Genomic DNA, 12974 nt, shown 5'->3' on the forward strand with positions numbered 1-12974 from the left:
AAGCTTCAGAGAGAGATTTAAAGTGTTTAGACAAACATCAAAGAATAAAGAAGAGATGGAGTCGCCATTGAAATTTGCCTTAAACCATGAAGAAGAACCTGCGCAGGAGGTCGGAGACAAACACAAACCTTCAGGAAACCTTCAGAGAGATGTAGAGAAACAGAAAACAGTAAAGAACAGCTCGATCGGCCATTGAAGAGTTGAGAAGTCGAACGAAGAGTTGAGAGGGAGACAAATTAGGGTTAGAAATTTGAGAAACTTCTAGAGAAAGTGAAAGGAAAATGAGAGAGGGTGTTGGTCGTGTAAATGTACAATTTCTAAAGGTACAATTACTACTGCCTTTAGTACAATCAGCAGATGCAGTGTTGGTCCTTTTAAATGTACAATTAGTATTGCCTTTAGTACAATGAGCAGCTGCAGTGTTGGTCCTTTTTAAGTGGCACTTCTAAATAAGGGTAATATATATATAGGATTCATAACTCTAAGAGACCCAGCAAAAATATTGTCTCGTTCTCCCAACACTCTAGACAAGTCTATAAATTCATTGATAGTGCATACACATACTCATATGGTACACGAACATATATGAAATACAAATGACTCAACTTTAACCCAGTGACTGCAAATCTGAATATATTCATACAATCATAATTAGATTATGTGTGCTATTAAAATTGTTACAAAATGTTCGTATATAAAACCTTAACATATTTCATAAGAGAAAAAAAAAACAAATAACTTCTGAAAGCTTAGTGAATGATAAGACATGCTAAATAATATAATAATCATATCTCTGAATCGGCTACAAGTATCAAATTATGTTACAACATGTGTTAGGTAACCATCAACTCTAGATACTTTAAAATAGCTAACCTAACTCATATTTATACACTTGCATAAATCAGATGACTTCAATACATATAAATAATTCATATAACATGTTTTTAAGCAAATTCAATCATATTAAGACTTAATGACTTACTTGCACAAAAAATGACAAATTTTTACTTCACTTAAAAGGCTCAGTTTGCTCCAAACGTTCTACAATCTCTCTCTTTTTCTCTCTCTCTTTATGTATATATAAGAGGAACATAGATAAGGTGATGTGATCCCTCTCTATAGGTCTTTACATTCAATTACTCAAATTTTCACCTTCCACTATAATATATCTTATTACTAAGAGCTCTCACCTCTTCAATTTGTCCTCTTAACAATATTCATAATTTCCCTTTTTTTTTAATCTTCATAACCCACAAAATTTAAATTATAAGTTTATGACATCTTATGATATTTCCAGTTTATTTATATATGTTCATATTTTGTATCAAGGAAAATCTCATTCAAGGACCAACTATGCTCTTATTACTAATGCATATAACATGTTTTTAAGTAAATTCAATCATATTAAGACTTAATGCCTTACTTACACAAAAAATGACAAATTTTTACTTCACTTAAAATGCTCAGTTGCTCCAAACGTTCTACAATCTCTCTCCCCCTCTCCCTCTCTCCCCCCCTCTCTCTCTCTCTATATATATATATATATAGGAGGAACATAGATAAGATGATGTGACACCTCTTTATAGGTTTTTACATTAAATTACTCAAATTTTCACCTTTCACTATAATATATCTTACTACTAAGAGCTCTCACCTCTTCAATTTATACTACTAAGAGCTCTCACCTCACCTTGCTAAAGTTATTGTTCATAGTTGAGATATGTGCCTATATACTAGTTATCCTATTAACCTCTAGAATTTTTATTGCCTTTTTCATTGTACCTCTATTGAATCAACTATTCTACTCTTGAGTATTTATTGACAACCTATTGAAAAGTAGCACCAACTCATCAAATGTTTTCTCTAGTGCTTGTCCATCGGTAACTTAACCAAAAAATAACTTAGAATGAATACCTAAACTTTCAATAAATATATATGCTAGAACTTTTTGGGTTGGTGATGATGGAACAATCTCGAGCCCCTGTCGAGACATCTTGCACATTCCAAGTATGGGTTGGTGCAGTACCCTATGTTCATCACATTCGCACACCTAGCATCATATTTGCAGAGGCCAGTGATTTTGGTCTTTGCAATCGCAATCCTGGTGTTGTATTCGCAAATACACGGTCTTGGTCACTGTATTTGCAAGATGAGGTATGTGTTTGCAGAGGCTTAGGTTCCAGACCCTCCGCAATCACGAGATAAGCTCCGCAATTGTAGAAAAGGGTTTGAGTTAACCCAAGTCAGTTGACTACCACGATCGCGGGAATGGGCTTGCATTCGTGGAGGTCATTTAACTTACCTGTTATATTGTGATTAGCTCGAACTTCAACTCACAATATTATTTTTGAAAACTCGATATCTTGAGCTTGGGAGCTTTGTTTGAGGTGATTTTAGTTGTGATATAACACCTCAGAAAAAAGAAAAGATGCATTGTAGACAGCTGGTCCAAGTCTACGAGTTCTGTTTACAGATTGTAGAAGGTTCTACGGTTCGTAGAAGGGAGCCATAGAAAAGAGCATTGAGGATCTTATGGTTTGGGTTTCTAAACTTTCCCTACGGACCATCAGGACGGTCTGTAGAAAGTTCTACGGCTCGTAGGAAAGGAATTGTAGAAGGTGTTCCTGACTTAGTTAAAATTATGACTTTTAGGCCTATAGAAGGTTATACGGGTTGTGGAAATTTTCATGATTCGTAGACCTATCTCGTGGAACTTGACTTCAAACTTGGAAGGATTTTGTATCATAGGTTCTACGGTTGGGTCGACGGTCCGTGGAAATTTAGACGGACTATAGAATAGACTCATGACACCTATTCAAAATTTTAAGTCTAGCATCAAGTTTTATGGACAACCAGTACGGTTTGTAAAAAGTTATACGGACCGTAGGTAAGTCCGTAGGATTCCATCAATAGTTTTAAGTTCAAGGTATTTGTGTCTTTTTCTATGTATTTAATACCTATACTACGCCATTTTACCCCTAAACCTAAGCCCTATAACTACCCTTCACCCTTAGAAATTTCCCCTACTCCTTCATTCCCTCAAATTCCTTAATTCTCTCCAAGGTTCTCTCCAAAAATCTTCTCTGTAAATCAAGGAAGAAGAAGTTAGGTCTTCAAGATCAAGTCTCCTTTACTCACCATTGCCTAGGGCTTTAATCAAGGTATGTAGGGAGATCATCAATGGGTTCCATTCATCCATTTAGTCCCCAAAGTTTCTTCAATTCTCCAATTCAATTTCCCAAAATTGATTAGGTTTTCATTCAATTCCTTACGAGTTCTATTTGTATGGATTCAATTGATTTATTATGATCTTATTTTGATAGTTTGGACTCAATTACATGATTTTCAACTAATTCCATGTGAACCCATGCATGATCTATGATTTTGATTATGAACCCTAAATTGCATGAATTTGAAGAAAAGCTATGAATATATGAATGATGTTTTCATGAACTTATGCATGATTTATGATAAAAGATTGATTATTATCTAGGTTGCTTAAGATAAGAATTGATTAATTGTGAAAAGATTTTCTCACATACTTGAGAAATCACGAATTGTAAAAGGTTTTCTTACACCATTGTTTAAGGAGCTACTCTATGATGTTTCTAGCTTTGCTTAGTAACTTGATTGTAATTTTCCATGGATGATGACGATTTTATGTTTATGACTATTCCGTTGGGATTTCTACTTAGCACCTAGAGGACATTGAGAGTGAAGCTCTCCCATTAATAGAGATCGAGTCTCTAGTAGCAATCTCTTTGTCCCTAACTACGTGCCCCTAAGGATGTATTATCTAGTAGATCCACGTAAGCTAGAAGTTCATGGTCCTTACGCTGACAAGTTGGACATCTCTTTTCGGTGTGGGATCAAGACACCGTATTCCATGTTATAGCTCACATGGTCTATGTCGGTTAAGAGTAGATATTCCACAAAATGAACTAAGTAATGAACTAAGTAACATTTAAAATGTTTTATAAAGCTTTCTTTATGATTTCAAGATGCATTGACCATGTTTATAATTATGATTCTATTTAAAGGTTTTTACTATGCTAGCTTGGTCATGAATATCATGTTTTCGATTATGTCCTCTAGTGATCATGTCTCATGTTTTATTGCATTTCTCTCATAATTAGTACATTCCATGTACTAATGCATACTTGTGCCTACATTATTTCACTAATTTAGGGTGTGACGATTCCTCTCCTACCGTTCGTGGCAAGTTGATCATCATAAAGATGGAAGACTTGGTGAGTCCTCATAATTTGAGGACAATGTTACTTTTATTGCTTTCCATATGTGTTAGTTTTAGACTTTGTATGTGGTATAAAGGTTACATCCCGACCACTCCTTTTGATGTAATAGATGACTTGTCAAGACTTTGATGTACTTTCGCTTATATGTCAAGTTTTTTACTTCTTATGAGATTTTTTGCTTTTCTCAATTATGTTGTGTATATGTATGTCAAGTGACTTTTCTCAATTATTGTATCATTGACTAATGAGTAATTTCCAAACAAGAAACCTTAATGATACCAATACAGTAGATATATATAATGATTTAATATCAATTAAGAGAAATTATGAGCCTTAATGATACAAATACAATATATGATTCTTATTTAGTATAAGTTAGGCGAAATTAATTGGGGGTATATAGTGTAATTATTTAGTGGAGTATAAATGTAAAAGGGTATATGTTTGTAATTATTTTGCTTTTATGGGGTATTTGCTTAGTTTTCCCTAAATTTCTTTTGCAAACTTTCACATATATCCACTAAAAAATAGCTTAATTATGCTCCATAGCTATAGTTTGCTAATTACGATTCATAGCTACATGTTATAGGGAGGAGAGTGGCGAGCGAGATTGGGAGAGGGAGGAGAGAGGCGAGCGAGAGAGGGCAGAGAGTGGGAGAGATGCATTGTATATGTATATCAGTTATATAATTGTATATTATACATACATATTTTTATATCAGGCGAGCAAGATTGGGAGAGGGAGGAGAGAGGCGAGCGAGAGAGGGCAATAATTTGTATAATTCGCATCTTGTTGTTTTTGTATAATTGAGTAATATAAAATCTGGAACTATACAAAATGATAAAACTCGAAATGTCGAATTGATACAAACTTAAACATATGAACTTTAAACAATTATACAAATTATATTATACTAATTACATTATATTAATTATATTATACAAAATCGGAAAACTACACGTATTTTACAAACTTTAAAAAGTTATACACAAAAAGATTGAATGCATATGGTGACAAAACTGAAAAATCAAAGGAAATCATTGTCATATACAAATACAAAATCATCGTATACAAATACAAATACAAATCAAATGGAGAATTGTTAGTTGCGAATTATACAAATGTGACAAATTATACAAACGTGACTAATTATACAAACTCAAAATCAGCCCATGTAATTAATGATTAATGTTAATCGAGAGTGGTAATTATAGCAAACTATAACTATGATGACTAATTAAATAGTATAAATTTGCTTAACCGTGTAATTTCCCCAAATTTTTACATGTTATATGCCTGGGTGATTTCCCTACTTACAAACTTGGGCCAATCTGAGGGAAGTGTTGTTGGGCTGTAGGGAGTTCCAATTCTAAGGCCCAAAATCCTTGTAGCCAGTGTCTTTGGCATTCGAACGCCATCTCTTCTTTCTCCGGCGAAAATTTCTTTGTTCCGTTCTCCGTCTACTTCTCAAAATTAACGTCTTTTTTTCTTTTCTCATTTCATAGAAACCCTAATCAGTCAGTGGATTGGTATGCAGTGCGTGGGGAACTCACAATCATTCGTTTTGCTCTATGATGTTTGAAGGCCTCGTTAGACAACTGATATTGGGTTATCTAGGCCAATATATTAAGGATATTCAAAAGGAGAAGCTGAAGATCACCTTATGGAATGGTAACTCAACTGAACCCCAATCTATTATCTTGTTTTATGCTAATATGAACTGTCTGTAATGGAGAAAGAAAATTCAAGAGATTATACAGGTGATCATGGAATTCAGTGTACATACCAAATATAGCTGTAGTGCTAGTCAGGTGGTAATAGGATTGTCGACACAATTCTGGGTTTACTCTGAGGTTATTTAATGGGTTTAACACTGTGTCTATAGTATAGATGTTTGTATAAAAACTCTAACAACTTAAAGTTGTATCCGGAAGAGTTTGACAAAAACCAAAACATTATAGCAGTAGGTGAATCACTTACAGGGTGGAAATTGAGTGATTGATAGTCCTATCTTGCGATTAATGTCCTGGGTATATTAAGAGATACTCATAACTTTGATACAGTTTTGGTAAATTAAATGGCCCTTTGAGGGTTAAAATGGAAAAATATGAAAACAGAAAGGAGGGTAATGACTTTGGTCAGAGTAAAGAGCGTGACAGATGAAATGAAGTGGTAGAATAGGACTGCCTTTTTGTTCCGACGCCGAGCAGTCATTGAAATTTAAGAGAGAAAGGATGTGCCACTGTTGGCCAAAAAGGGAGAGAAAAGGCTCTTTAACCAATGTCTTATTCAGCCAATTAGAGACAAATATTATAATCCCTTTGGAAGTATATACGCTACAGCATTTGGTTTTTGGAATAGATGAAAATGCTGTTTGTAGGCCTTTTCTTTTCATCTTTGTATCTTGTATAGAAGAAGATGAATTTGTATGTTTTACACGTCTTCATAGTCAAAGGATGACCATTCGTCCAGTATATGCGTCTTATACCAATTTCTTTTTTCGCCTCGTTTATTCTTCAATTCTCATGTCTGTAGTAGATTTGAATAAGTATCAAAAAGTGAATTCTGGTCTCTGTAATGCAGAAGAAGTATTATTAGAAGATGTGGAGCTTATACTCGAGGCTTTTGATTATCTCCAATTGCCATTTGCTTTGAAGCAAGGTAAAAGTTTTGAACCTAGTAATCCTGCTACTGCAAAGGTCCAAGATGTTTTTCGTCTATCGGGGTTATGGAAATCATTGATAAAGAAACGGTTTAATTCATTTATTTGTTGTTTTTTGTCCATGTTGTACACACATTCACTCAAGTATCATTTCCAATATAATCCCCCTGCATTTGCAAAAGTTGTGTCTGGCTGGAATGAATGGATATATTTAATTTCTCTCCTGGGGTCTTTGACATCGCTGTCCTTTGTCTATGCACAAAATTTTCTAATATTGTGATTCATGAGAGATTGTTCACTGCACTTGCATTATCAAATATGTGCCAGAATTTCCGGTTCATCTTTTGCTCTTTTGAATTTGAGTAATGATTCTGATTCACAGATGCTCATCTTCTCAGATAAGTAAATTTGTATTTACAAATAAAATGAAGATTCCTTGTGAAACCCTGAAAGAAAAAAATCCAATAGAGGAACTACAACTAAGAAAGAATAAAAATAAGAAGAATTGCTTAAGTAAGGTAGTCACCATATATTTTTTTAAAAAAAAGGTAGTCGCCATAGGGGCTTTTCTTTTTTTGGGTATGCCGCTTGAAGAGCTGTACGTCAAAGGCCCTGGTTAATCTGAAAATAGAAACTGATGTCAAAGGCCAGTGCAAAACTTAGAAATCCTTTACCGTACTAATCTTTCTCAACTGTTGGGATGTATTTTGTACTAAAAGTTTTATGAAAATAACAAAGTTAACTGAAGTAGGAGATGGAATATCTTGCATTCAGAAATCCTACAATTTCTCTCCATCCAGATCTCAATCTATGTGTTGGTTTGTCACTTCCCCTTAACATTCAGCTGTACGGAATTGTTGGACATTGTTAGGCATTATATGATCCCCACCATTCAAAATGAGTTTTGTATGTTTTGTGAACACTTTGCATTGAGTAAGTGACTGTCAACCTCTTGTCTCGTTACACTAAAGCACCAGCTCTCTGAATCTTACATTCAACATGAGATTGCTAACCCTTTTAACCCACTTTGCATTGAAAAATGTGGGTACATCCTTCCATCTCTTTACACAAATACAGCAAATTAATGTTACTTTTGCTTTCACTTGTACACCTTATCCTGTCTTCATCCTATCACCTTTATTCTTTCGACTTTTTATCCATGCCAAGTGCTTAGACTTCACTATTGTAGCCTACTCATTTACTATAATTGTCCATACTTAATGTAGCTCTCATTAAGGTTCTCAGTTGCCTGCCTCACCAATTTTTGGACGTTGGTTGGTATTACTTGGTTATATTTTAGTCTTGAGAAGTAATGTAGAAAACATTAGGAAATACTTAATTTTTGCTGATATTGGTAATGTGCTGACATTATTTTAATTTAGTTTGTTCCGACAATGGAAAAGAAATTTGATTGAGTTAAATTTTGAAATCAGGAATTCTTGTCATCAGAATCCTATACCACTAAATGCATGCATGTTATTTTCCGTTGAATAATTGGGATGTCAGCAAAATTTTAAAATAGTTCGAAGTTGATTGTTTCTTTGCCTTTGGTCATCTTTGTGCACTCCCATGGACTTTGATGCTTCTTGATGAACTTCGTACCACTTAGACCATTTTTGTCTCTTATAAAAAATCTATAGGCTGTTTTCTCAGACATTGTATATCTAAGTTTTCTCTTCTTGATGAGATCATATATGTTTGCTTTCTTAGGTCGTGTTGGCAAGTTGAGTATTAAAATTCCATGGAAAAAGCTTGGCTGGGATCCTGTCATAATCAGTTTAGAGGATGTATTAATATGTGCATCTCAGCGAGATGACAAAGAGGTATTACACCATGATTTATTTTTAAGGTGGAGAACTGAACCAAGAATTCTCTTTCTTCATCATCAATCAAATCACTGTATGTGACCCAGGATTCTATTTTCTCATCAATCCAATCCCAATTCACGTTTTTTCTTTTACTTATCAATGAATAGATCTCTTTACTTGTATGGCTTAGATATCTTTTATTTCTTGAAAAAGTTATTTGATTGATGGGATTTCAATTAAGGAATATGCTTTAAAAAGTTAGTTTAATTGTTTAATCAACAATATCTTAATAATTTTCTTATCAATCTAAAACAAAAAGGGATTTTTTTTTTGAAACTGGTAACTTTGTCTATATATGTTAGAATTTGAATCTTACAAGAGTTGTAGCAGCCCCATATTTACAAAGTACTACCTACATCTATGATTCTATGATCCTATGTCTATAATGAGTCTAAAACATCAATGATAGAGACAGGATCATTTAAAAGTAACTGATTACACCAAAAACACAGTAGCGAGATGCAATTAAGCTTAATCTGTTGCATACTGTTCTCTATGCTCTCAAAACACCTAGAATTCCTCTCCTTCCATATTGTCCACCAAATGCTTGCTGGGACTATCCTCCACCTGCCTCTATTCTTGGCCAACAACCCAGCTTGTTCCCAGCTTGTTAAGGCCTCTGTAATTTTCCCAGGCATGCTCCATGCTATTTCCCTCTGAGGTTCAAAAAACAATCTCCATAGTTGTCCTGTGATTCTACAATGTAGGAATAGATGATTCACAGTTTCTGCCTGCTCCCCACACAAGAAGCACCTGGGGGTTTAAAAATTATCCCTCTTTTCATTAGGTTCTCTTGGGTAAGCACTACCTCCTTTGCCAAAAGCCACACAAAGCATGCCACTTTATATGGTATTTTGGTTTTCCAAATGTTCTTCCGTGGCCAACTGTTTGGCTGTTGGTTGTGGTTCATTTTCCTGTACGCTTTGCTCACTTTGTATGTGTCTTTCTCATCTCCCTTCCACCATAGTTCATCTTCATCTGTTCCCAACTCACTGAATTGCTCAATCTTGTTGATGAAATCTGCCATTCGTGGTATTTCCCAATCATTGAATTGCCTTCTGAAGTTGAATCTCCATCCCTCTATTGTCCATAATTCTGCCATGGTACTCTGTTGGTGTAGTACTAATGAGTAGATATCTGGAAATAACCTTTCTAAGTTGCCTTCTTCATGCCATTCATCTTTCCAGATCCTAGTTTTAGTCCCATTGTTCACCTTGATCTTGAAGAAGCACTTCAGTTCATTCCAGAGATCTCTGATGGATCTACATAAGTTAACTCCATAAGGAGTTGTAATTTCCTTAGTCATCCATCTGTCTTCCTCCTCATTCTTAGCTTCTATGACTCTTCCCCATAGTGTCTCTTTATCATTGGCATACTTCCATAGCCATTTCATTCTGAGTACCTTACTATGATTATCCAGATTCTTTATCCCCAAACCTCCAAACTTCTTGTCAATTATTAGAGATTCCCATTTGACCAAGTGGTAGCTTTTCCTATCTTTATTTCCTTGCCACAAAAACTTCTTCCTGATTCTGTCTAGCCTACTAATGATTACTGCTGGTATTGGGAACAAGGACATCATATAAGTTGGCAAGGAATCTAACACGGAGTTGATGAGGGTTAATCTACCCCCTAGTGATAAGTACTGTCTTTTCCCCCTTGCCAATTTCTTCTCACATTTTTCAACCACATTGTTGCAGATTTCGTTAGACTTTGAGTTTGCTCCTAAAGGCATACCCAAGTATATTGTTGTCAGACTACCAATCTCTCCTCCCAAAATTGCATTTAGGGATTGCATGGTTGTGACCTCATTGATCGGATAAAGAAAGCTCTTTCCCCAATTGATGTGCAATCCTGACATCCCTCAAAGAGAACCAATATCACCCTCAAAATTTTGATTTGTTCTTTATCTGCATCACAAAAAATGAGGGTATCTTCTACATACTGCAAATGAGTCACCTCCAGATTATCCCTTCCTTCTCTAGCTACATTGAAACCTCTCAACCACCCATTCATATTTGCTGTTTTGACCATGCTGTTGAGACCTTCCATTGCTAACAAAAATAAGAATGGTGACAAAGGGTCACCTTGCCTTGGACCCTTTTGTGCCTTGAAGAACCCTATTGGTGAGCCATTGATGATAATTGAAAAACTCACAGTGGATATGCAAAATTTTACCCAGTTTATCCACTTTTGTCCAAACCCTATCCTATTTTGATGACAAAATAGAAAGAAAAGAACCTCTTGCTACTCAGTCTTGAGCATTATGCAAGGATGTGCTGTAGGATTAACCCATTACCTTCTAGGTGGAATTGCCACACAACATAGGCATTCTTCTTAGCAAGAATTATTGCAGTAGGTAATGACTAGGAGGATTTGAAAAGCATTATGGCATTACGATTTCAAAGGTTTAGCCAAGGCTCAGATCTCTTTGTTTATCTTATGTATATTTAACATAAATAATTAGGAATACAACAACATACAACATACTAATGTAGTCCCACCAACTGGGGTATGGTAAAGGTGGAGTGTACACAGACTTTATCACTACCTTGGATGTAGAGAGGTTGTTTTCGATAGACCCTCAACTAACATAAATAATTAGAAGTGTTTAAGAAAAATCAAACTGAACAAAATGACCAATTCGAACTGGCTTAAGTGACATACATGCATTTGGTTTTAAATTTGTTTGGTATGAACTACAAAACGAACCGAAGCAACCTAATAATATATTTATTTTATATATATTAAAAATATTCTATGACTTTTTCTTTAAAAACTTGCCTAGAGCTTGGAACTTGGTTCCATTAGCTTTAATGTGGGTGGTGTGGAAAGAGAGAAGTAGGAGAGTTTTTAAGGGGGTAGAGTCTAGCTTTTCTCAATTGACAAGGAGCCTTCGATCCCCTATTTTCTTTTGGTGCACTAATAGAGTTTCCAATTGTATTGAAGATTGGGTGGAGTTAGTGGAAAAAACATCTTTTGTTGTAGATTCTTTACTTTTTGATATATCCATTGTACACAACATACCTTTGATTATTTTAAATATAAAGTAATCCTTGCTCCGGATAACAAAAAAGCTATGCACTGAACTTTCACTCTTGTAAGTGGCCATAGAGTAACAACTTCTGATGCCCCACACAATTGCGATAGTGGCGGGCTTGCCCATCAACCTACTTTGCCAAGAGGCAGAAGAAACTCAAGGACCTTAGCTAAACCTACTTAAACAACTTATAATGGCTTGGTCCAGTTTGAAAGTAGAGTAATGATTACTGATTGTGATAAGAAGAGATTTTGAGAGATTGACCGTTAATCTAAAGTTGAAGTATTTTATTACTTCCTTCGTCCACTTTTAATTGTCATGTTGTGTTTTTCGAAAGTCAATTTGACTAATTTTCGAAGTTAAATTAGATTACACGAATTCAATAATTTAAACAAAAAATTTAGATATTTAAAAACTATACGAAAAGTACTATAAATTGCAATTTTTGCATATCAATATGATGAAAAGTATATCTTAGTCAAAGTTCTTATCGTTCGACTCTAAAAAAGGAAACCATGACAATTAAAAGTGGACGGAGGGATTACTAACAAAAGCTCATAGTATAATTGCACTGGGCTATTTTCTCTCAATCATAAGTGGTGAAATCACTTAAAATCCAAAAACCCTATTGGCCATCGATGACCACAATAGTCGGTGGATAGCCTCCACCGGAGGTTGTTCCACCATTCCCACCTCTTCCACAACTAATCCAACCCACCACCAGAAAAACCAACAGGCCCGACCTACACAGGTTTTCTAAAACCAATTCGGACTACCGTACAACAACCGGTAACCATGAATCCAGTGACCTATATCCACAGCGAGCCCCTTGTTATTTGGAAGTCCTCAGAAGTTAAGCAATTGATAATTCAGCAGAACCTCCAATATTCTGTATTAGGTAAATTTTCTTATGGCAAACCAGATATTCAGGAATTGTGAAAGTTTTGCCGAGTCAATGTGAAATCAAAGGGGAGTATAGACAAAGGATACACATCTTGAATGTTCCTCAAGCCGTATTTCTTGGCATTATTCCTTGCATATTTCGTCAAACTTCTATCATAGTCTTCCTTTCTATTCCACGTAGATCCTTTATTATATTCACCACAACCTCTTTCTCAGAAATATGTACGAGCAAGTTTCTCTTCTA

The 12974-nt window shown here is 35.1% G+C and overlaps 1 protein-coding gene across 3 annotated transcripts in view; it reads left to right on the forward strand.

Moving 5' to 3' along the window:
- Window positions 1–5603: 5603 nt before the first annotated feature.
- The window catches only part of LOC102596584 (uncharacterized), an 81799-nt gene continuing 74428 nt past the window's right edge, over window positions 5604–12974 (forward strand). For all 3 annotated transcript variants that reach the window (XM_015313193.1, XM_015313194.1, XM_006356871.2), the window contains exons 1-3: window positions 5604–5928; window positions 6841–6918; window positions 8630–8742. In XM_015313193.1, the coding sequence (XP_015168679.1) occupies window positions 5829–5928; window positions 6841–6918; window positions 8630–8742 (291 nt within the window). In that variant the 5' untranslated portion in view covers window positions 5604–5828. The remainder of the gene's footprint in view (window positions 5929–6840; window positions 6919–8629; window positions 8743–12974) is intronic.

The sequence above is a fragment of the Solanum tuberosum genome, unplaced genomic scaffold (genome assembly GCF_000226075.1).
Source record: "Solanum tuberosum cultivar DM 1-3 516 R44 unplaced genomic scaffold, SolTub_3.0 scf00237, whole genome shotgun sequence".
Lineage (NCBI taxonomy): Eukaryota > Viridiplantae > Streptophyta > Magnoliopsida > Solanales > Solanaceae > Solanum > Solanum tuberosum.